Source organism: Callorhinchus milii, unplaced genomic scaffold, assembly GCF_018977255.1.
Source record: "Callorhinchus milii isolate IMCB2004 unplaced genomic scaffold, IMCB_Cmil_1.0 Scaffold1, whole genome shotgun sequence".
NCBI classification, from domain to species: domain Eukaryota; kingdom Metazoa; phylum Chordata; class Chondrichthyes; order Chimaeriformes; family Callorhinchidae; genus Callorhinchus; species Callorhinchus milii.
Window position 1 is genome coordinate 100407673 of NW_024704742.1, and position 26724 is coordinate 100434396.

Consider the following 26724-nt stretch of genomic DNA (forward strand, 5'->3'; position numbering starts at 1 on the left):
TTGTCAAAGTTACAAATGACGTCCTCACTATCTGCGACCAGGGCTCCCTCTGCCTCCTCGTCCTCTTGGATCTCTCTTCTGCATTCGACACAGTCAACCACGCTATACTCCTCCATTGCCTTTCCTCCCTCATCCACCTTAGAGGGACCGCACTCGCATGGTTTGAGTCCTACTTAACCAACCACCTCCATTTCATCTTGGCAAATGGTTTCTCCTCCCTCCCCTGCCCAGTCACCTGCAGGGTTCCCCAGGGCTCTATCCTTGCCCCCCTTCTTTTCCTTATCAATATGCTCCCTCTAGGCAATGTCATCCATAGATATGGAGTAAACTTTCACATGTATGCGGATCACACACTTTGCCTCCTGCAGTACCGACTCTGGGTCCGCCGATGTTCTATCAGCTTCTCTGGCAGACATCAAGGCCTGGATGAGTGTAAACTTCCTGCAGCGGAATATGGACAAGACGGAAGCCATACTCCTTGGCTCCAGTCAACGTCTTCAGTCCTGTGGATCTGAACTCCTCAACCTCCCTGGGCTCTCCCTCAGACTTATCGAACAGTGCACAATCTAGGCGTCTGGTTCAACCCCCCATTGTCCCTCCTCCCCCATATCCAGATTCTGACCAGGACTGCCTTCTTCCATCTCCACCACATTGCCTGCTTGCGAACATACCTTATCCCAAATGCAGCCGAAACCCTCGTGCATGCGTTTGTCACCTCTCGCTTGGATTACTCCAACGCACTTCTTGCCGATCTCCCCAGCTCCACAATTCACAAGATCCAGCTCATTCAAAACTCTACCGCCCACATACTGCCCCGGACCAAACTCCGTACCCACATCTCACCAGTTCTGGCCAGGATCCACTGGCTCCCCATCACCGAACAGATTGACTTCAAGATCCTCACACTCGTGTTCACTCCCATTCACTCCCTGGAATTTCCCTACCTCTCTGAACTCCTCACTCCCCAATCCACCACCTAGTGCATCCACTTGACTGGCACCGGCCTTCTGCTCGTCCCTCGCACCCTCCGCCTCACCATCAGAGGTTGCGCTTTCAGCCACTACTCCCCGAAACTCTGCAACACTCTCCCTCAATCCCTCCACCTTGTCCCCTCTCCCCTTTTTCAAGTCTCAACTGGAAACCTTCCTCTTCAACCGTGCTTAAGGCCACCTCCCCACCCCTCCACCCCCGGCTCAGAGTCAGGTTCCGCCACTGTTAAGCGCTCTGAGACCTGTGTGGAGGGGGCTATATAAGTGCAAGTTGTTGTCATCGTTACAGTGTCAGTCTGCCTTATTTGATGATGTTTTTTATTCTAAGTTAGAAGGTAGTGGGTTCAAGCCCCACTAGCCCCAAACCTTTTAGATGTTGCGATTTGATAACAAATGCAAGGATTACTATTACTGAGAGAGCCTTCTTTTTCTCAAAATGTGTTCCTTTTTATCCCTTCTTCTCCTGGGTATATTCTGGAGGGGTGAGATTAAATTTTAAGAGAGAACTGGATAGGTATCTGGGGAAGACGGGTTTGCAGGGTTATGGGGAGAAAGCTGGTGATTGGGGTTAGTGAAAGTGACTTGCTCTGTCAAAGAGCCGGCACAGACTCGATGGGCCGAATGGTCTCCTTCTGTGCCGTAACATTCTATGAATCTATGAAAAAAAATGGCCCAAAAGGCCTTCTTCATGTCAACCTCTCTTGTGATCTTCCACCAGAATAGAACCAGAAGCTCTCTGGGCCAAGATTCAACAGTAGGGGCAGGCTATGACTGGATCTAAATGATGAGATTCACAAACTGATTTGTAACTAGTGGATTCTGTTTATCCCACAGGCCGACTCTCTGGAACACTTGGATGCTGATCTCAGTTCAGACGTGGGGGGGAAGGCTGGGGGCATGTTGGGGTGGAGTGCAGAGGGTCGGTCCTAATCATAGAAATTTTCAGCACAGAAGACGGTCGTTCGGCCCATCATATCTGTGCTGACTCATTTATAGAGCAATCCTTTTCAGTCCTGTGGAGTCTTGTAGCTCAGTGGTTAGAGCACTCGCCTTGGAAGCAAGAGACCTGGGTTTGATTCCCAGCAGGGCAAAACAATGGGCAAGTTTACTTATTCCACACGCCTCCATTTACCTAGCAGTAAGTGGATCGCTTTTCCAGTGGTAATAATTCCTTCAGAAAAAAATAATAATAAATACACGACTGTTTGTGATACACTGCTGTGTGCAATTGGCTGCCGAATTTCGCCCACAAAATATATAGTCAATTAATTTACAGTATATTCTGTGAAACGCTTTGATAAGTCTCGAAGATGTGATAAGGCGTGATATGAAATGCAAGGGGGTTATCTATTATTTTATTTACCTGCCCTTTCCCCAACCCTGTAGTTTACTCCTTTTTAGATATCTATCTAGATCTTTTTGAAAAGCTAATATGGACTCTGCCTCAACACCACCTTTAGCAGGTTGTCCCATATCCTAACTTCTCTGAGGAAAAAAATTCTCCTAATCTCCCTATTTGCTTGTTTATCTTAAATTAATGCCCTCTAATCACTGACTCATCGACAATACCTGAAATTCATTATTTACAAATCCTTTGGTGACTCTTCAAATTTATACCTCATCTTGCAGATTTTTTTACTGATAATTATAATATATAATATATAACTGCAAGTTAGTGTTTATTAATGTTTTATTATTTATTATTGTTTAAATGCTTTCATTGTAGTCAGCTTCAACAGCTATTCGGGGAAGGGATTCAACACAGTTTTCAGTATAAAAATATTCTTCCTACTGCCCCGTACCCTTTTTGTCTTCAGGGACATGTGTACAAAGTGTATGAAGTGGTGTCCATCAGCAAAGATGTAAAGGGGAAAGGATTTGGGTGTGATCACTGACCATGACCTGAAAGTATCCAGTCAATGTGAAGCAGTATCAATAAAGCAAATCAAGTGCTGTGCTGGGTTATATCTGGGGAGCATTTGATATCAGGTCAACTGAAATTATTCTGACATTGTTGAGGCCACTTCTGGAATATGGTGCACACTTTTTGGCAGCCTTCCTCAAAGAGGATATTGATTCATTGGAAAATAGCTCAGAGATGACTGCCAAGGATGATTCCAGGCTTTACACGTCAGAACAATGAAGAAAGACTCACAAAGCTTTTTCATTCAAAAAATAAAATTGAATGAACGTTACATGGGTCTTTAAAATGCAAAAATTCCTAGGTAAACCAGATGTAAGCAAGTTATTTAACTTAGTCTGTGAGGGTAGAATGAGAGGACACAACAATGTAACATTAACAAGCCTTCGGTGAGATTACAAAGCAAACTCACAAGGGGTACTGGAGCAAAGCCTGAGAAAAGCAGTTAATGCCAAATCAATTAACATGCTTTAAAACTAATTAGATACACATACAGTGTGTTGAGGGAAGGATTGAGCATTACTGAAAACAATTGGTTTGGGATTGCTCCGCCACAAACTTATTGCACATAATCATTTAAGTTGCTTCAACATGGCATTAAGCTACACTTAAAATATATCTACCCTATTTTAAAATGAAATATTGGTAATGTATCAAGTTTGCAGCATTTTTTTAACAGATGTCTTAACAATAAATGTGCAATTATATAAAAACATTAAAATGTTAAATGTAAAAGACAACATTACATGTTAGAATGCATTCTCATGACATTTGTGGGCAGAAATTCCACCTGGGTCAAGATTTACACTATTTATGTAGCATTTCATGTGAAAGATATTATACCAAATGTAAGGATTATTATTATTATTTAAGAGTATCCACAGTTTACTAATTTCTTAAATGCAACCTTAATTTTGAAGCTATTTTTCCGTAACTTTTTTAAGAATCACAGAACATCTTCAAAGTTAAGCATTAATTCAACAATTTTCCAAATTCCGGATGCTCTAAAAACACAACATAAATAGAATAGATCTAGACCGAGGTGGAATTTTTCCTCATTGATGTTCTAGAAATTGGATAATTACACATTTATTATTAAGAAATCTGTATAAACCATCAAATTAAACCTCTCTGCACACGACAGTAACTTAGCCACAAAATAAATTACTGCCATAAGTTCTGTGCCATAGGATGTCTGATCGAGGAGAAATCCAGACCCAGGGACACTTATATTATTACTTGTGCTATATAATGTTCTGCTTAATTTCATGTTTATAATAATAATCTGCATTATCATCATTACATTTCACGTTGGGAGGATGTTTCAAACTGTTTCACGGGATATACTATAAACATAAGTAATTGCGGGTTTGTGGGTTAATATAGCACAGCTAGAGAACAAGGTTAATGTAATCTTATCCATAAGTCACTACAGGGTGAAGAAACAATGGTGTCAAATGATGCTGACAAAATGCAACATGACAAGTTAGATTTCTCCTCGATACAGCAGTATATGGATCACAAATTTATCTTTTTCAATTCCAGTTGTTCCCCACCTCTGCAGAAGGTGCCAGCCACCTTCCCTTACTTTCCCAGGTTGGCAGTTATTTTTTAAAAAATAATGTAGTGTCCAATTAGTTTTCGAATATCTCCCATTAGCATATGTCAGTGCTCCTGGTTCCCAATCTCTGCATGCTGGTGTCCAAATCCACAGGAGCTGATTGCCAAACACACACAAATAACACACACAAACACTACTAGTTGGAATAATGAAGAGGGACCGGAGCCAGTAAACTCAGCTGATTTAAACATCACTGAACCTTGGATGGCTGTAGCCAATTTAGCGTCTCTCCACATGTTGACATCAGTATAGGCTGGGATTTGAACCAGCAAGACCCCAACCCGTACACTGAAGCTCTATCTGCTATACCATCAAGGCCACGCCCACAGATGGCTAATCTGCTCGGGATAAAAAAATGATAAATGTGATGAATGAGGCCAGGCCATAACTAAAACCAGTTGATAGCCTAAGACCGGCATTGAAATGAGTTAGCAGAGTGTTGGCTTCATTCCAATTTTGTTTATTACATTAGGCTGTTATTTGCAAACCTTCAGGCCAATGGCTATCTAGTCAAATGGCAGAGGGTATGGCTTCAGACTAATGAATTTGGGACAGCAGTGAGATCCACAATCATTGGTATTGGCTGGGTTTGTTGAATGTAGTTATCAATAATGTGATAATTATTACATCATAATTTAATACATCACAGGTTACAACGTGTGAATCCAAACAGGAAATCTGTCCAACAGTGGAGGGATTTCACACATATAATAATAATCCTTGCATTTGATATAGGGCTTTTCATGTCTTCTAGACATCTCAATGCGCTTCACAGAATATATTGTAAAGTGAATTTACTGTGTATTTGTAGGAAAAATGCGGCAGCCAATTGCTCACAGCAGTGACCTAAAAACAGTCGCTGTGGGGAAAGTTTCAGACGATGAGAAGGTGACTATTATAGAGAAGGTGGCTCTACACGCCTTTATCACCTCAAGGCTGGACTATGGGAACTCTCTCCTCGCCGGCCTTCCCGCCACCTCCCTCCACAAGCTGCAGGTCATTCAGAACTCTGCAGCTCGTGTACTGTCCCGCACCAGGCTTCGGGAACACATCACTTCCACCCTCGCTCACCTCCACTGGCTCCCCATCCCCCAGAGGATCGAATTCAAGATCCTCACCCTCACCTACAAGGCCATTCATGGCCTCGCTCCCTCCTACCTCTCCGACCTACTATCCCCCTACCTACCCGCCCGTACCCTCCGTTCCTATGGCTCCGGTCTGCTCCACATCCCCCGCCCCAACCGCCCTACTATCGGTGGCCGGGCCTTCAGCCTCTCAACCCCTAGGCTCTGGAACTCTATCCCCCAGTGCCTTCGCCGCCTCCTCCCTTTCCTCCTTCAAGGCCAGTCTCAAGACCTTTCTCTTTGACCGTGCCTTCAGCTCCCCTCTCGACTCTCTACCCCCTCCTCGCTCCCTCCCTTCCATCCCCTCACCCTGACCATTTCCCCCCAATGCTCGGGTCCTGACCCAACTGTACAGCGCCTTGGGACGTCCTCCCGACGTGAAAGGTGCTCAATAAATGGAATCTTGTTGTTGTTGTTTTTGTTGTATTCTGTTCTCATCTGATATCTACATCTTGGAGTCACTAGATAGTAATAAGCCCATGCAAGACATGGCCCTTCCTAGTCTAGTGATGCTGAGGCTATTTGCAATAACTTTCCTGATGCCTTAGGGATAAACACCTAGACCTTCCTGATCTGGATGGTTCAATTACACACATGCAGAGGCTTTGCCAACTGAGCCTTTGGAGGAGCTGGTTTGGAACAGTTAACATTAATCTGTAGAATAATCAAATATGGATTTTTGCTATTTAAATACATTTCCAACCCAAACAGTGAAATCCATTCTCTTTCAGGGTGAGCACAGACAGTGAGTATTAACAGGCTTACATTCACTAATAAAATCCGAGACATTTTGTTGAATAAAGAATACCTAACAAAGAAGCAGTGCAAATTATGTTCAGTAGCAACCTTCAAAGCATAACTTTACATTAGTCACAGATCAGTGGAGCATTAAGAATGTTTTTTTCCTACAAAATACACAGTCATCGCACTTTACAGTAAATCCAATGAAGTCATCCCCCCTGCTCCCCCCACCCTGCCCGCCATGTAAAAAGTGCTAAATCAAATGCAAAGACTACTGTTATTATTGAATGAACAGAATGTATCAGTGAAGTGAGAGGTTGAGAGTAAATTCTGCATCTGTTTTTTTTGGAGACACCAAATAAAATGCTTACAATTGTCATCCTGTGCGACACATTGAAATGGGATCCCAAAGAATGATGTGTAGCTGTCATTGTACCAGACTAGGAGCTCCACTCCTCTTGGGATGTCCACACAAGCTCTGTAGAATATGCATGATCTGAAAAAGAAGAAACAAAAGGCAAAAAAACAAAATTCAAACTGTGTATTTTTTTGTGGACATATGAAAGTTCCCATCATTTCCCAAATGTCCTTGGGGACAGGAGAGGGGATCGTTTGTGGAAGACATTGGGAGGCTGATAATTTCTGTGTTGTGATAAGTATCACCAGTAATGATCATCACATTACATGTCTCAATTTTCTCTGCAAAGGTTGAGATTACTTTCCAGGTCGAAGGGATGAAAGCCTCCTGACTTCAACAGCTGAAAGAAGGGTCTATGCAAAACAAGCAAGGGATCTCATATCTCAGTTCTTAAAGGGTGCAAGTCCATAAAAGTGGCTACATAAATATTATTATTATTACATAAATAGAGTAAATCTAGTTCTAGGAAGAATTTTATCCCAATTGTGTGGTGCACGGAGGAAGAAGAGAAGAGAAAAAAAACTTTAATACAAAGATTTTTTTAAAAAAGATTAGAATTTGTGAGATTTCCAAGAGTAAATCTTATAGGTACCCAGGCCCAGACAGGTCGATCCATTGTAACTGCTTGGATACCAATCTCACCAAAACTCCTGGCATCAAGGAGATCCATAAGTTGGCCTAAGGTTCAGTGCTTTGAGGAGCTTCCTGTGTGAAGGGTACCATATAAATGCAACTTGTTGTTGTAAGATACAGCCGGGTAGCTCCAGATTCCATTATTTACAAATCCTTTTGGTCAATCTTGCAAATTAGAGCGAATTGTGAGGTACAACCTCTTTAGCTGAAGAAAAATTGCAGCGCTGTCTCTTTAACCGGGACGTGGCTTGAAGAATTGCTCACGCCAATGCAATTTGTTTGCTTAACATCGCAGACACACACAGAATCTGTCGGCACATATTTCATAAGAGTGAGATATGCACTTGTCAACCTATTTTGTCATTGTCAAGTGGCTCTTGGCAACAGGATCATGAAGATCAATATAAAAAATTGAAGAATCTCAACGTTTCACTTGCAGCTGCAAAAAATTCATTTATGTTTTTTTTTCCTGAACATCCTGTCACCCCATTTGACTCAGGCACTGCTGGCTAAGCACAATGTTTTTGGTGTGCCTATGAATATCTGACAAAAACTATGCCCTGGACTGCTTGCTCTGTTCACAGAGGCTTGTAAATTGTATTAATTCTTTCCACTATTTCACAGTTTCAAACAAGGTCTGGACTATAAATTGCATATGCCTCATAACTTGAGGGGCGGAGGAAAAGCCTTTTTGCCCTCCTTCTTCTCTGAGTTAGGTTTCCCGAAACAATAAACACTGCTCAATGTATTGTATGCAATAAGGCCTTTGCTAGACAGAAATGCTTAGTTCTTACTGAAAATACAGGACTGTTTTAAAGCAATGGGTGGTCTTGGAGGCTTTTAGAGAAGGACTACAAAACTATAAGCATACAGGGTTCCTCACAGGAGGGCAGGAGTTCCATGTCGTACACAAATCACTGCATGCTGAAGCACATCAAAGGCATTTTTCCTCTTGGCTAATATTTCCTTTGCTGACATGTATTTAGTATTGTGTTTGGATGACTCATAAAGATAAACTGCATGATGTCCTGTCTCTGGTGCAGCCAGTGTCATGCCAGTGAACGTTATTGTCAGCACAAACTAAAACAAAGTGTTAAGGATGGGGAGGGGAAGGGTGTCAATCAATCATAAGAGATCTTTGAAGAGAAATCCATTAAGATGTCACAAATCAAAATTTATTGAATTTAAAGCAGCTGGCAAGCACCAGATTAGATATTTATGGACAACATAAGTATGTGTTTTTATCATTGTGCAATATTTATGTTGCAATATTCATTATATACGGGAATCTCATTATAATGCAGTTCTTTAGGACCAATAGCTTAGAAGTCATGTTATTAGTGAAGCACTACGATAGCTGACTTCCAGGTCATCAGGTCGCCACTGACGTCAGTTCCTGCAAATTGTGCTTGCACACTATACATGAGAAGGGCACTGATGGCACTTCCTTTGCAAAGTGACATCACCAACATTTCCTAGGCAGGAAAGCAGTATGCAGGAAGTGACATTATCAGCGACCCTCTGACCCCACGTCGAACACTTTTAGCTCGGAAGTCAGCTTTTCAGCGCGAAGAGTCGGGTGTTCCAAACCAATTAGTGGAAGTCCACAGCAGATGCACACTCAAAGTGAGGCAGCACTATATTAGGGGATATTCTAACAGCATTCCTCTCTACTCTCTGTCAAGCCATAGTCACATTTCTTGGATCAGAATTTAGTAATGCTACAGAATGTTGATGTAATTTGTAGTATTTCCTAGCCGGAATTCTTAATAAGAAATGGGGACTGCTCTAGTAAATGGAATTAAGTCCCGTCAACTTGTGGGTATTCCAAACTCCTACAACTTACTTTTGGAGATGCGTTCCCAAGGACTGTTGGAATTCTAACATGTTTCCTTATTAAGGAATTAAAAAGGAAGCAAATTAAATATAACATCCTGGGAAAAAAGTAGGAAAAGTAAGGAGAAAAAAACATTTGGGTGTAACTTACAGTATTTCTTAATAGATTCCTTATCATAGAATACAACATTATGAATTAATTATTATGATTTAACTATATTTTTCTGGCCTACTTAACTCCATGGGACAGATTATAACTTAAAATCATGTATTTATATATACTTAGGGTGTATATACTTTTTCAACCTTACTTCCAAAAACACCAATAAAAATCCGTCTTAGTTATTGAAATGTAGCATTAAAGCAGGGCTTCTAGGGTCAATGTCTGGGACAACAATGTCTGGGTTCATGAAGTGGTCAAGGAAGCCCAGACACCTTCCACAGGGAGAGGGAGGTGCAACATTCGTGGAAACCTGGTTCCACTGAGAGATCAATAAGATAGAACACAAATGCAATAAAGAGTCAGACTAGTGAGGGGAGTAGTGTATGTACAGTAAGTGCTTGTAGCTTGTTTGTTTTTTATTCCTTAGGCTTCTTTGGACAGATTTACTCATCTGAGTGCAATTGGACTCTAAGGGCCACCAGCAGGTTCACTCATCCATTAGCAGCCCTTGTGGGTTTGATGAGCTTTTACATGTTAAAGATTGGCTTTATCAAGTGTGCCATGTAATCGCACCCACCTTCAGCCTTTGGGATTTTGGGTAGCTGAAAAATGGCTTTAGAGTTAAGAGTCTTTAATGCTAGTTTAGCAAAACAAAACCCATCTTAGCACTGCAGGAATATCTTAGTGACAAGCAAATGTTTTCCTTTTTCCAACTACTTCCATTGACCAAGCACCGTTAAAATGGTGTGCACTGATTTCTGTTGCCACAAATGTGTTCTGTAAGTGCACAAGAATTTATATCATTAACACAACATAAGTTATAATTGATGCTAATAAGATATATATATATATAATTGTCTATACTATATCATGTGTCAATATTTGTGGATTGAAGATATATAAATCTATCTAAATACTCATTTACTATGCATGACTGTTTTCAGTACTTGAACTGCCTTCTCCAGTTATAGATTAGTTGCAACTTTGATGATCAGCCTGGTTCTCTTGGTAGGACTCTTTCCTATGAGTCAGACGGTTGTAGGTTGAAACCTACATTGAAATATTTGAACTCAAAGTGTCTATGATAACACTCCAGTGCAATGCTAGTGGTGTGCTGAATTGTTGTTGGAGAAGTCATCATTTGGATGAGATGTTAGTCCAAGGTCCCATCTGCCTGCCTGTTCCAGTACCTTGGGATGTCCTCCTGACATGAAAGGCACTATGCAAATGTAATTTTGTTGTTATTGTGGACCTTAAAGAGCCCATGGTACTATTTGAAAGGAGAAGGGAGTTTCTCCCGATGTCATAGCCAATAATCTTCCAAATAAGAATTGATCAGCCACTTCATGGCTATTTATGGAACATTGCTGTACGTAAACTGGCTGCTGCATTTATAATAATAATAATAATAATAATCCTTGCATTTGATATAGTGCTTTTCACGTCGGGAGGACGTCCCAAAGCGCTTCACAGAACACACTGTAAAGTGAATTAACTGTATATTTGTGGGCGAACGCGGCAGCCAATTGCGCACAGCAATGTCCCACAAACAGTCGTAGATTGAAAATGACCAATTTATTATTGTTTTTGGTTTTGGAGGGATTATTATTAGGCGTGTGGAGTAAGGAAACTTGCCCAAGGTTTCGCCCTGCCTATGAAATACACAGTCACTACCCTTTACAGTATATCCTGTGAAGCACATTAAGATATCCTCCTGCAATGAAAGGTGGTATATTAAATGTGAAGATTATTCTTATTATAATTTTCCCTGCTCCTGGAAGGAAGCAATCCAAGCAGGTTATTGGTTAGGCTGTAAAACATTGAAAATACACGATCAACTATTGGCAGTCATCAAGTGGAGAGAATTGCATCTCATCATAAAACAAGAGAGCTTGGTCACTAAGAAAGGGAACTGTCATAAGATGTATTGGATATGCTGGGGTTTTGCTTTACTTACATTTTGTGGAAACAAACTTTGCAAAACCTTTCCTCAACAAATTAAAAAGGTTGGTTAGACATTCATGACTTATGGAGGGATTGGTTTGATAGGTAAATAGATTTTTTTCATTCATTGATTTCTTATGTTCGTAAGTCATTTCAAGCTATATGTTATATTTTGTAGTATACTATGTTGATGTTTTGGTTATATTATTTACTGGAGGCCTGTTTCTATGCCAGAAGCAGTGTCACTGTTCATAGTGACTGAGAGTACATGTTATGCATTTGATGTGATAATATTCATACTAAGAGTAAATAAATTGGCCAATATTAAAACAACAAGGGCAACAAGTTGCATTTATATAGCACCCTTCACGTAGGGTGGCATCTCAGAGTCCTTACTAATTAAATAACGCTGAACAAAAAGTAACTTAAAAGCCAAATGAAACAAAGAAATAAAAAAAATTATGAGGAAAGAGAGTAATCAAAAAGCCAGTTGAGATTTATTAAATGGAGTCATAACATTTCTTCCTGATTTATCCCTTAAAGGACCCATCAAAGTGATTAACATTCTGTCTACTACTAACATAACTAAAAGGATCTCGCTTACTGATGTCTGCTATCTGACCTTCTTTAATCCTTTTACTTCCTCTGAGGAAAAACTACACTATTTATGATTGTAATGTACTTTAGTATGCCTTATGTTTCGGTGCATTGGGGCATCCTTCCGATGTGAAAGGTATGATATAAATGCAATTTGTTGTTGATCTTGTGTTATGCTTGGAATTGTATGACTCAAGTACTTCTGTATAATGGTACTTCATGGTTTGAAAACCTAAGGAAGTGCATTACATCCAAATTATAATTGTGTCTTTAAGGATAAGAATAGTGACGATGGAGCAACTTAAGTGCATGTTTTTAACTAATAGTGGCGCAATACTGGAGACATTTTCAGTAAGAAGAAGGTCATTTGGCGCATCATGTCAGTTTAATAATATTTGATAATATTAATCCTTGTATTTGATATAGCACCTTGTCACGTCTAGACATCTCAAAGCGCTTCACAGAATATACTGTCAGGTGAATTGACTATGTTTTGTGGCCGAAATGTGGCAGCCAATTGCACACAACAGTGTACCACAAACAGTCATGGTTAGTTAGTTAGTTCAAGGGATTATTACCCCCAGAAAAGCGATCTGCTAATCGGCTAACAACCGGGTTCCGGTTGTTAACAGGGGCGCGTGGAATAAGGAAACTTGCCCAACTCGTCACCCTGCCCAGGAATCGAACCCAGGTCCTCTCACTTCCGAGGCGAGTGCTCTAACCACTAAGCTACAAGACTCCACATGTCCACTTGTTGGTTCTTTGAAAGAGCAATTAACTTACTCCAATTTACTTGCCTTTTCCACATACCCCTGCATAATACCCTTTTATTAGATATGAATCTAGTTCCTTCTTGAAAGCTAGTATCTTTCTCTTCTTGACCACTGATCCTGAGAGGGCATTCCAGATCCTAACAACTTTCTGTGTAAAAAGAAATCCTCCTAATCTCTCCTTTGCTCCTTTGGTAATTATCTTAAATTGATGCCATCCAGTCATTGACTCACTGACCTATTTGCAGTATTCCCCATAAGATAAATAAAGTAAAAACAAAATGTGATTACTGCAGGTGCTGGAAATCTGATACCAAAACAGAAGTGGCTGGGAACACTCAGCAGGTCAGGCAGCATCTATGGAGAAAGGAACTCCATAGATGCTTACTCACTTTGGCTCACATTCCTTTCTCCATAGATGCTGCCTGACCTGCTGAGTGTTCCCAATGTAAGGTAAGTCATGGGTAATTCATAAAATGTTGTGGGATTTTAAATATCCACCTGAAGATCAAGCAGACTGGACCTCAGTTTAATTCAGATTAATTGATTTTATTAACCATCAACATGCCAAAATGAAACTATGTGGTCTAATTTTATTATAAATAATAATAATACTATCATTTAATATAATAATAATAATCGTCCTTGCATTTGATATAGCGCTTGCATAGGAATAGACTGTAAAGTGAATTGACTGTATATTTGTGGGCGAAATGCAGCAGACAATTGGGCACAGCAGTTCCCACAAACAGTCGTGGATTGAAGTGACCAATTTATTATTGTTTTTTTTTTCTTGAGGGATTATTATTAGGCATGTGGAGTCTTTTCATGTCAGGAGGACATCTCAAAGCGCTTCAAAGGATATACCGTAGAGTGATTGCGTGTATTTTATGGGCGAACGCAGCAGCCAATTTCGACAAATAGCCATGGAATGAGTGATTAATTTTATCTGGGGGATTATTGGCCAGGACACCAAGAGAAATTCCTCTTTTCAAAGAGTGCCATGGATCTTTAATATCCACTAATTAGGCAGACAGGACCTCGGTTTAATGTATCATCTGAACAACAGCGCCTCCAATAATGTAGCAAATCCCCAGCACTGCACTGGAGTGTCAGCCTGGATGCTGTCGACATAGGCGTGGACATGGGCATAGACAGACTGGTAAAACGGGCAGACACGTGGCAGGTGAAATTTAACGTGGAGAAATGTGATGCATTTTGGGAGGAAAAAAGGGGAGAGGCGATATAAGCTGATGGTACAATCTTAAAGGGGGTGAAGGAACAGAGAGACCTGGGGGTTCATCTAAGTAAATCTTTGAAGATGGCAGGACAGGTAGATAAAGCTGTTAAAAACAAGTGTACGGGATACTAGGCTTTATAAATAGGGGCATAGAATACAAAAGTCAGGAAGTTATGTGAATCTTTATAAAACATTGGTTGGGTCTCAGCTAGAGTATTGTGTTCAGTTCTGGGCACCACACTTTAAGAAGGTTGTCAAGACATTGGAGAGAGTACAAAGGAGATTTACCAGAATGGTACCAGGATTGAGGGACTTCAGCTATCAGGAGAGGCTAGAGAAGCTAAGGTTATTCTCCTTGGAGCAGAGAAGATTAAGAGGAGACTCAATAGAAGTATTAAAAATTATGAGGGGATTCAATAGGGTGAACAAGGAGAAACTATTTCCACTGGCGAGTGGGTCGGTAACCCAAGGGCACCAATTTAAAACAGTTGTTAAAAGAAACAGAGGGGAGGTGCGGAGAATTTTTTAGGATCTGGAATGCATTACCTGAAAGGGTGGTGGAAGCCAATTCGATAACACCTTTTATGAGAGACGTAGATGATTATTTGGGGAGGACAAGTTTGCAGGGCTATGGGGAGAGAGCGGGGGAGTGGGATTTAATTGTATAGCTCTTTTCAAAGAACCGACAAAGACATGATGGGCTGAATGACCTCCTTCTGTGCTGTATAATTCTATGATTCTATGGTTCTACATGATTTCCACATCCTGACATGGGGCTTGAACCAACAACCTTCTTACTCAAAGGTGAGAATGCTATCATTGAACCAGGCTGACACATTATATTGCTGCAGTTGCCAAAACTTGCATTAAGTGTTATGTTGGTGGTCATTTTCAATCTACGACTGTTTGTGGGACATTGCTGTGCGCAATTGGCTGCCGCGTTCGCCCACAAATATACAGTCAATTCACTTTACAGTGTGTTCTGTGAAGCGCTTTGGGACGTCCTCCCAACGTGAAAAGCGCTATATCAAATGCAAGGATTATTATTATTATTATTATTATAAGTGCCCATACCTGTACTGGACAACTGTTATGTTCTGCTCCCCACAATGTCTTGCACATCGGATATATCGCATCCAGTTTGATTTGCTGGGGTCACTGCCATCGATGAAATGTTGTAGCGATCCTTCCTGGTCATATATCTGAGAAAGAGGTCAAAAGTTCAACCTGTTAACAGAATCATCATCAGTGATCACTCCCTTGCAGTCCTGGTGGTGTCTCTGGGATGTCAGACCCAGAAATTTATGGCCACAGGATTTGTCACAGGCTAGTGACATTTCAGGAGTCTCTAAAATAGTTAAAGAAGGCCAAAGATGCCATAGTCTAAAACAAGTCACAGTTCATTTTGTTTAACCATTATATCAGGTTAAAGTGATAGTTAATCTACTGAAACAATAACATTGGATCTAATGTGAAAAGGCACATTCCACTGTTAAAAAGGTACAGACTACAGAGCTTTGGTTGCAAAACACTTCTTGTTAGTAGTTTACAATCTTCCTTTTCAAATATAATCATTTTATTCCACTGAATTACAGCTGCCATGTTACAGTCTGAATTGGTCAGATTAACTTCATGTTATGTTACACAATAGCAAATACTAAAGATTATATATTAGACAGAAATTAATAAGAAAAACATGTGTGTTTAGATGGATTCAAGCAAGACTCTGGCCAGTGAGACAATACCCCCAGATTCATGCATACTCCAAACGTTGCATTTTGTCCAGAATTATTTAACTAAAGTAGACAAATTGATCTCTTAAGGGAAAAGTACGTAGCGTATAAGTTTTAGATGGGAATGATTTGTGAATGAAATGGATAATTTGATAGACCTGTATCTTGGCAGCTTTCCTCTCCTCTAGACTCTCCGCCTATCACACCATGCATTGAGTCAAGTTGCAGATTGTCCTCTAGCCAGCCGTCTATGTATTTTATAAAAATTGTGAGCTATTTTCACAGAGATGTCGAGCAACATGGGCACTTGGACATTTCCCGATTTCCTGAATAGCCAGTCCATCCCTGCTCCATTTGCAAACTCCAGCTCATCCTCCCTTGCATCCTCACCAACACCAAACTCAGCACTCCTATCACCCCACACCTCATCAGGCTCTACTGTCTCCCAATGGATCAACTTCAAGATCCTCACCATCACCGATAAATCCCTTCATGCTCTAGCTCCTCCATATCTCTGTGATCTTCTCATACTTCTCATCTGCTCTGCTCACCCACTCCACACAGCTAATTTAGGCTAATGGTGTCCTGTAGCTCAGTGGTTAGAGTACTTGCCTCCAAGAGAGAGGACCTGGGTTTGATTCCCTGGCAGAGCGAAACATTGGGCAAGTTTCCTTACTCCACATGCCTCTGTTTACCCAGCAGTAAGTAGGAACCCGGTTGTTAGTCAATTGGTGGATCTCTTTTCCAGGGGTAATAACTCCTTTGAAATAAATAAAAAATACTTTGGTCACTCAATCCATGACTGTTTGTGGAACACTGCTGTGTGCAATTGACTGCCATGTTTCACCCACAATATATACAGTCAATTCACTTTACAGTATAGATCATCCAGAACTCTGCAGCTCGTGTTCTCTGCCGCACTAGGCTCCCTTACCCCATCACACCAACCTTCACCCGGCTCCACTGGCTCCCCATCCCTCAGAGGATCGAGTTCAAAATCCTCTTCCTCACTTTCAAAGACCTCCATGGCCTTGCCCCTTCCTACCTCTCTGTCCTGCTATCCCGTTATCAACCTGTCCATTCCCTCTACTCAGCAGGCTCCAGCCTGCTTCATCTCCCCCGCCAGGCTCTCTCCACCATCGCCGGTAAGGCCTTCAGTATCTCAGCTCCCCCCCTCTGCAACTCTTTCCCACATTCTCTTCGCCTCGTTCCCTCCCTTGCCTCCTTCAAGGCATGCCTCAAGACTCTCCTCTTCGACCAAGCCGTCAGCCACCCTTCTACCTTCTGTGCCCTCCACTCTCTCTGATTCCAAACCCTCAACCCCCAGCTTGGATCCTAATCCCTGACTGCTCAGCGCCTTGGAACGTCCTCCTAACTTGAAAGGCACTTTACAAATGTAATTTTGTATTATATTCTAGTGAGTCCTTGAAACTTTTGGGGCTTCACATAAAAATAGGCCTTGCTGTCCTTTTCATTCCAAAGTTCACAAAAGTTGGAACTGAGATCGGCAACTGAATAGAGTTCCAGAGGATTGACTGCAACACATCTGGGATTTGCTTATTGTGAATCGTTTTGTGAGCCACGTTATTTTGCACTCTCAGCCAAGTTAAGGTTGAGCAGACACAGTTATCAGACCAACGATCTGAGAGTGAAGGAGCTGTTTGGAGTTGTGCTGTGAAAAATGTTGTGGCATTCTCTGACTGCCTTTAGCATGAAGAAAAACACAAATCAAATGCAGATATTTTACTGCTTTTCACCGAATGTACCCCTTTTTCAGCTCCAATTTTTCCCCTTGATTTTCTCCTGTTTCAACAACAACAACTTGGATTTATATAGCACCCTCCACGCCGGATGGCGTCTCAGAGCGCTTCACAGTAACGGATCCCGGGGTCCAGCCAGGGGGAGGGGGAGGAAGGTGATCAAATGCACGGTCGNAAAAAAGGTCTTCGGCAGAGACCTGAAAATGGGAAGGGAGGGAACGAGACGAAGGGAGTGAGGAAGGCAGTTCCAGAGCCTCGGGGTATAGTGGCTGAAGGCACGGCTGCCGAGGGTGGAGGACTCAGGGGACGAGGAGGAGGCCAGACCCGGAGGAACGAAGGCAACGGGTACTATTTTGAGGAGAGAGGAGGTCAGAGACGTAGGGGGGTGCAGAGGAGTTCAGGGACTTGAATACGAGGGTGAGGTTCTTGAAGTCAATCCTCTCTGGGATAAGCAGCCAGTGCAGTCTGTCAAGGACTGGGGTGATCGGGGAGCGGAGTTTTGTGCGGGTGAGAATGCGGGTGGCAGAGTTTTGAATGATTTGGATTTTATGGATGGTAGTGGATGGGAGACCGACGAGGAGGGCGTTAGAGTAGTCCAGCCGAGAGGTGACAAAGGCATGGACCAGGGTTTCAGCGGCTTTTGGGGAGAGGTATTGGCGGAATTGTTTCAACAGGAAAAGTACCTGCGTTTTTATTTTGCAGATAAAAAAAACAATTTAATTGTCCTTACCAAAAGCCATCATAGCCAGTCATGCTTAGAAACAGATTCTAGATCAGACAGTACAGAGGGTTTTGGATCCCTCGGTCTGCTGTGCTACAATGACAACATGCCTACACTTATTGGAGCACAGAAGTTTGGGGCAAAATTGCTTTGGGCATGTACAGCACTGCATTTGGTGTGCTTTTATTTTATTCCCCTAATGTTTTTTGACAAATTTCAGAACTAACAATTCGTTAATCCAGTTATAGCAATAAAATATATGGATAGAGGTTATCATTTGAGATTTGTGGTTAACTTTTATAAATTTACTAGATATCACTCCATTTCAAGTAACAGTCAGCTGGAATGTCCAGCAATGAAGTCAATTACTATCACAGCTGAAGCTGGGCTCTATCATCTGGGCAGATTTATGCCCTTTCACCTTTTCAAGCATGTACCCTATCATCTTTGAAGACATGTTGCCACTCTCCAACTGGAGTCTCTAACAAGTGTTCTTTACCATGTCACATAAACATTACAACGTGTTTACATTCTACCCACTGCAAAGATAGCAGAAACCCACATTTCAACAGTGGCAGACTGCTGACACCAGCCAATACAACATCACTCACTCTACACGTTTGTGGTTTGTCATTACAATAGAAGGTAATAGAATGGAAGGATATCATGATTTGAGATGTGCATCTGCCATGTGGACAAAACACTTAGAAATAGTTTTACTTGGTGGCGATGTTTTTAAGTCTGACCATCTACTAACCTCTTAAGCACTTATAATTACTCTAATTACTCTCAATAGTAAAGGAAAGGTCATTAGATCATCATTAATATAAATTAAACAATGACAAAGTTGTGTTTATAGCACTGCCTAACCTATTCAATACTTAATACAAAATCCATTAAAATGAATCACATTACATGCACAGAATATCTATGTGAAGTTAAACTATTATAAGTATTTAACAGATAATAATAACAATAATAATCCTTGCATTTGATATAGCGCTTTTCACGTCTTCTAGACGTCCCAAAGCGCTTCGCAGAATATACTGTAAAGTGAATTGACTGTATATTTGTGGGCAAACGCGGCAGCCAATTGCGCACAGCAGTGTCCCACAAACGGTCGTAGATTGAAGATGACCAATTTATTATTGTTTTTGGAGGGATTATTATTAGGCGTGTGGAGTAAGGAAACTTGCTCAAGGTTTCGCCCTGCCTGGAATTGAACTCAGGTCTCTCGCTTGCAAAGCGAGTGTTCTAACTACTGAGCTACAGGACTCCAGATATATAAATTGAACTAGGAGTTGCACAAGCAGAACAGCTGTACTGGACCTTTGTTAACAATGATTGAAAGCAATAAATGTCATAACATTTAGACTACAGACCACATAAGTAGGATGCTTGCCACCATGTGCAGCGATTTTTGGGACAATTTCAGGACATTATTCTTTTCTCAAACAGTGAAAATCGTGCCTTGTAATAATATTAATCCTTGCATTTGATATAGCACTTTATCATAATCATAATCCTTGTATTTGATATAGTGCCTTATAATATCTTCAAGACATCTCAAAGCACTTCACAGAATATATTGTAAAATGAATTGACTGTGTATTTTGTGGGCAAAATATAATTACTCTGAATTTGCTGCCCTGATATTAATATACAATGTTTTGATGGCTATGAAATTGAAATTCGGCATCAGTTGATCTGTGTGTGTAGCACTGTGAGAATGAGACAGTGAGAATGTCCTGTAGCTCAGTGGTTAGAGCACTCGCTTTGCAAGTGAGAGACCTGAGTTCAATTCCAGGCAGAGGGCGAAACCTTGGGCAAGTTTCCTTACTCCACACGCCTAATAATAATCCCTCCAAAACAAAAAACAATAATAAATTGGTCATTTTCAATCTACGACTGTTTGTGGGACATTGCTGTGCGCAATTGGCTTCCGCGTTCGCCCACAAATATACAGTCAATTCACTTTGCAGTATGTTCTGTGAAGCGCTTTGGGACGTCCTCCCGACGTGAAAAGCGCTATATCAAATGCAAGGATTATTATTATTATTATTATTATTATAATGTGTCTGAGAATTCTCAGCTTCATCATGAGCATCAAGTTAACCTTGGGGGCAACAGAATAGGCGCACAAATGAGAGCTGCTTGGACCAGAAATTGTAGGTTTGAATTAGTCACTTGTATTTGCATTTGATACAGTGCTTTATCATGTCTCAAAGACGTCTCAAAGCGCTTCACATAATACATTGTAAATTGAACTGACTGTCTTTTATGGGCGAAACCTGTATAGTAGAGACAGCCCAGGATAGTCCTTGGATTTACACTTCTATTCCCTCCTCGATGGAATAATAAAATATTTACTTGAATTCTCATCTAAAATGTTAGTGTTTGAACTTCTTAAAAGGGAGATTGGGACACAGTCCTTTAATTTCCCTACAGGAAAGTATTGTGTGGTTGAGATAATACAAATTACAATACAATACAGATTTACATTTATATAGCATTTTTCAGGAGGATATTGAGATAGCCAACATTTATCTATATACTGTAGTATGAACAAAAAGTGGTGAACTGAATTGGGAACAACAGAGATCTCTCTTGTCGAAGAAACCACTGAGTACTATTCAGCAGTAATAGCATATTAACATATTTCGCCCACAAATATATGGTAAATTCCCTTTACAGCATATTCTGTGAAGTGCTTTGAGACGTCGAGAAGATGTGAAAAGCACCATATCAAATGCAAGGAATATTATTATTATTATATTAATTAGCCATGTTACAAGGCTGTCCAATGGTTCACATTTATTCAGTGAGTATCTGTGAGTGTCATTCAGTTCAAATACTCTCTAAGCATTACCTCCTCAGTATTTATTGTGCATCTGCTCAATACATAACAATTTAAACCATCACAACATGTCAACTAGCTTCTCACAATGAGTTCCTTTGAAATGTACTGGCAGCTGTGAAGAAGTGAAATGCAATCGCTAATCCACATGTGGAATCAATGATCAATTAATTTTGTTTGCTAATGAATTGAGTTGAAGAAATAATTTTGGCCAAGAGATCAAGCAGAACATCCTCTGCTAAATGTACTTTTGGATCTTTAATATGCATCGGAACAGACAGGCGAAACTTCAGTTTAATGTCTCCTCAAAGGGTTGCACTGTCAGCAATGTTACATTCCCTTAGTACTGGACTGGTGTATCAGCATGGATTATAAAATGAATTCCTGATTGACTGAAACTTGCAACCTTCTGATCCAACTTCCGTGACTAGATGCCTAGGCTGAGCCAAGCAACCTTAGCATGTTGCTCGACCCTGATCTGAAATTCCATACCCAGCCCATTGCCAATACCACCTCCTGCCACCTCTGCAACAGCTGGAACACTATAAAGAGCCACTTCTTGGATAGTTATCACTCAGGATAATATTTTTGCCTGATTTGTTGGCTGTGAAGTACTTTGAGTTAAGCACAGTAAATGTTTCCATGTGTGTGTGTGTTTTATTCTCTAATTTCCAATCAAAGCTAAAAATAAATTGTCTGTCAATTTCTATTGTTGCGTTTCATTGTTCACACCTTTGATTTCAATTAGGTTGTGCAAGATATATTACCAAATGGCAATACCCTGTTAAGCCTTGTTTCTCCAACCTCTGTTTCTCCATCATTATTCTCTGTTTCCCCATCATTATTCTCTGTTTCCCCGTCACTATTCTGGGTTTCAGCACTTTTGCTGTTCTGATTGACTACTTGTCTGATAATAATTTGAACATCAAATTTATGAACTGTAATTTTCTGCAGCTTAACATCAGCAATTCTGAAGCTATTTTGTTTGGTTCTTGCCAGCACCTACATGCCATCTACCTCCCCGGCTGGTGCTCAGGCTGAGCCAGGTGCTTTGCAACCTTGGATTCTGCTTGACCCTAAACTGAGTTTAAAATTCCATGTCCAATCCAATGCCCAAACCACTTTCTCCCTCTCTAAAACACAGTGAGTCTATGCCCTTACCTCACCCCAACTGCTGCTGAAACCTTATGTTTTTGTCTAGGCTCCGTAGCTCCTAAGAGCCACTTTCCAAAAGCTTCAATTGATCCAGAAACCTATAGTCCAAGTTCTCCCCTGAAGAACCCCACACATCGCAGAATTTCAGAGGACTGTGTTGAAATCATTGCCCAATCTTCAAACCCCTCCAGCAATGATAACCTTCTTCAGTCCTACATGCCAGACACTAATCTCCATTCTCTAACTCTCATCCATTGCTTGCTTCCACTCCTTTACTCCACCATCTGTGGCTATGGCTTCAGCTACCTTGGCCCATTTTTCTGGACTCCGTTCTAAAAACACTTTGGCCTGCTTTTACAAACCTACTAAAAATATATCTACACTTGGGGTCTTTGGTAAACATCTTTTAAATCTCTAATTTCCCTCCATCCCTAAATTTGTCTTGTATTTCAAGATGGTCTTTTACTTGAAAAGTACCATATAATTCCAACTTGTTGGAAAGAATAAGATCACAAGGATCTTCATCCAAATAGGGATAAAAAAAGCTCTTTGGACAATTTGATAATAATAATAATAATATTCCTTGCATTTGATATAGCGCTTTTCACGTTGGGAGGACGTCCCAAAGCGCTTCACAGAATATAATGTAAAGTGAATTGACTGTATATTTGTGGCCGAACGCGGCAGCCAATTGCGCACAGCAATGTCCCACAAACAGTCGTGGATTGAAAATGACCAATTTATTATTGTTTTGGTTTTTTTTTTGAGGGATTATTATTAGGCGTGTGGAGTAAGGAAACTTGCCCAAGGTTTCGCCCTACCTGGAATTGAACTCAGGACTCTCACTTGCAAAGCGAGTGCTCTAACCACTGAGCTACAGGACTCCACGATGATCTCATCTTTTCAGAATACCCAGTCTGCTATTCTCCCATTACAAATCAAGGTGTTTTTTAAATGAGTAAACCACCCTCAACTGTTTCAACCACCCTTCATGGTAACCCGTTCCATTCATTAATTATCCTCTGCATAAAGAAACACTTCCTGGTGTCTGGTCTGAAAGTACCCTTTCTAATCCTGAACCTGCATCCTCTTGTTCTGCTGTCTCAGGTTATCTGAAATTATTGTTTTGGTGTTTTACTTTCTCAATGACATTTGAAATCTTGTATACCTCAATAAGGTTGCTTCTGAGATATCTCCTTTGAAGAATGAAGGGCCCTAGCATGTCTAATTAATCCTCTAGCACTGGGGTTCATCTTTATTGCTCTCTTCTGTACTGTCTCTTAGGCTCCCTTATGTCACAACAACCAGGACTGTGTACAGTACTCTAGGTGTGGCTTGACAAGAAAGCTATATTGCTTGAGTAAAAATTCTGGAGATCTGAACTCAACTGGTATAGCAATATAGCCCAACATCCTGTTTGCCTTGTTTATTGCTGCCTCGCACTGTTTTGACATAGCAAGTGATGAATGAACCCACACTACTAGATATCTTTCAGTTTCCGCTTGGCAAGTTCTACTATATTGTGGGCATTTCCCCTACAAAATACACAGTCAATTCACTCTACAATATATTCTGCGAAACCTTTGAGATGTCTCAATGACATAATAAGGCACTATATCAAATGCAACGATTAATATTATTATTATTATTCCATCCATGGAATACATGTGCCTCCAATTCTTATTCCTATATTATATTCATTGCTATTGAACTTCATTTGCCGTTCATCAGCCCATGTGCATACACTCTCAAGCTTTCTTTACTGTCCTCTGATGAGAACATCAGTTCTCTGGAGTCATGTAGCTCAATGGTAGAGCACTTGCCTTGCAAGCGAGAGACTCGGGTTCGATTCCTGGCATGGTGAAACCTTGGGCAAGTTTCCGTACTACACATGCCTGATAATAATCCCTCAAGAAAAAAAACAATGATAAAATTGGTCACTTCAATCCATGACTGTTTGTGGGACACTGCTGTGCGCAATTGGCTGCCACATTTCGCCCACAAATATACAGTCAATTCACTTTACAGTATATTCTGTGAAGCGCTTTGAGACATCTAGAAGATGTGAAAAATGCTATATCAAATGCAAGGATTATTATTATTATTATTTAGTATTCTGTCAGCTTGTCTGGCAGACATGAAAGCCTGGATGAGCGCAAACTTCTTGCAGTTAAAACATCAATAAGACAGAAGCCATACTCTTTGGCTCCTGTTGACGTCTTCTGTCCTGCAGTTCAGACCTCTTCATCCTACCCGATCTGTCCTTTAAAACTCTCTGAACCCGTGCGCAACTTAGACATGCCCAGTTATCCTTCCTTCCTCACAACTAACTGACAAGGACAGCTTTCCTCCATCTCTGCCACATTGCCTGTCTCCGACAATACCTCACTCCACAAGCTGTCAAAACCCTTGTCCACGCCTTCGTCCCTCTTAGCTGGACTACTCAAATGCACTCCTTGCCAGTCTCCCCTCCTCCACTATTCACAAAATCCAACTCATCTAAGATTCCACCGCCCGCATTCTCACCCGCACTAAACTCCACACCCCGATTACTCCGGTCTTTGCCAAATTCCATTCTCTCCCAGTCACAGAGCAGATCGACTTCAAGATCTTCACTTTAGTGTTTAAATCCCTCCACACCTTGGTAGCCCCCTATCTCTGGAACCTCTTCTCTCCTCACCTGCTGCCTCTGCTCTAGTGGCACCGGCCTTCTCCTTGTCCCTTGAATCCTCTGCTCTACCATTGAAGGTGGTGTCTTCAGCCACTACACCACGAAGCTATGGAACTCCCTCCCTCAATCCCTTCGCATTGCCGCTTCTTTCCCCCTTTTCAGGTTGTGCCTGAAGACCTTCCTGTTCGACTGTTCCTACGATCACCTTCCTCCTTCCCCTGACTCGGCATTGAGCTCCGCCATTCTTAAGCATTCTGGGATGCCATGGAGGGCGTTATATAAATGCAAGTTGTTGTGTTGTTGTTTCTGTCTTATCTAGTTCCACAGTTCACCTAACTTGATGTCATCTGCAAACTTAACTCCCTTACACAAGGTCAGCAAATCCAGGTCATTTATTCGCCCACAAATATACGGTCAATTCACTTCACAGTATATTCTGTGAAGTGCTTTGAGACGTCTAGAAGACGTGAAAAGCACAATATCAAATGCAAGGATTATCATTATTATTATTACTATTATTATTATTATAATAATCTTACATTTGATATAGAGCCTTATCCGACTATTGAGACATCTCAAAGCGCTTCACAGAATATACTATGAAATAAAGCCTTTATATTCTGTGGGAGAAACGCGGCAGCCAATTGCACACAGAAGTGACAATTGTTTTTTTTGAAGCGTTTATTACCCACGGAAAGCGATCCGCCAATTGACTAACAATCGGGTTCCTACTTAAAGCTAGGTAAACAGGCGTGTGGAGTAAGGAAACTTGTCTAAGGTTTTGCGTTGTATATAAGGAATTGAAGATGTCCCAGTACAGACCCCCTCGCTTAAAACTCCCACCATTTAATTACTCATTTAGCTACTTTCACCATCAAAATACACAGTTCTCTGCACTTTACAATATATTTTGTGAAGCGCATTGGGACAATCTCCTGAGGCGAAAGACACTATACCAAATGTAAGGATTATTACTATAAAACAAAGCTCGTCTTTAATATGTGAGTCATGTCAAGGTGTTTCTCTCATTGTTTTAAACATCAACCTTTTTAAAAAATGTATGAAACTATTCAGCTTAGTCAATTCTGTAATAAAATATCTTTGTCAGAGCCTTTGGTGTCCTGGAACTGTTCAACAAAATCATATAAAATGTGAGCTTGGTCCCTAATGCTTTAAATGAATGAGCTAATGTCTACAGTAAGCTCACAAAAAGTCATTAACGTAAAAACATGCACCTACTTTGTGAAATTGTTAAAGGCCAAAGATGCTGAGATAATGTCTTGTCAAGTCAAACTAGGTACCCTCACATCATTGCCATTTAGAGCATGAAGAGCATCATCCTCACCTTCATTATCTCACTTATCTCTGAGGGTGGCAGGGTCATCAATAGAAACAGGACTATCAATCAATCTATAGACTTCTTCAAGACATGGCATGCTGGCTGATCAGAGACTTGGGGGAGGGAATCAGGTTTACATTATCAGGACCTGGTCTCTGATCAGATCCAGCCAGTGAATCGTTTGCTATCCACTTGGTCCAACATCTCACTGCAAAAAAAAGTCCTGACAGTTCATTTATTGTGCGAGGTTTTGCAGCCAGATGTCATTTGACTGGCTGAGACCCACCCCTTTGATAGTGGAGACTCCTGCTGAGGGTAATCTGTTATTCCTCTGTGTTGTAAAGGAGTATTTCTCTACCCAGCTGCTGAATGTAACATTTGCTATTTTTCAGTTTCCTGGCAAGCTGCCCATCAAAGGCTTTGTTATAAACGCATCTTCTAAGATTCTCCTTGGTTCCCTGGGAATATTTGTTGATGTAAGTGTGGTTCAT

General features: G+C 41.0%; 1 protein-coding gene and 2 non-coding genes across 3 annotated transcripts in view; 1 reads left to right on the forward strand and 2 right to left on the reverse strand.

Moving 5' to 3' along the window:
* Window positions 1-26724, reverse strand: part of prdm6 (PR domain containing 6) — a 110092-nt gene that overhangs the window by 33635 nt on the left and 49733 nt on the right. The window contains exons 3-4 of the mRNA XM_007899381.2: window positions 15072-15199; window positions 6768-6892 (exon numbers count right to left, since the gene is read on the reverse strand). Coding sequence (XP_007897572.2) covers window positions 6768-6892; window positions 15072-15199 — 253 coding nt within the window. The remainder of the gene's footprint in view (window positions 1-6767; window positions 6893-15071; window positions 15200-26724) is intronic.
* trnap-ugg lies at window positions 2009-2080 on the forward strand. Its single transcript has one exon. It is a non-coding gene; the product is annotated as a tRNA-Pro (tRNA).
* On the reverse strand, window positions 12653-12726 carry trnap-cgg. The gene has a single exon. It is a non-coding gene; the product is annotated as a tRNA-Pro (tRNA).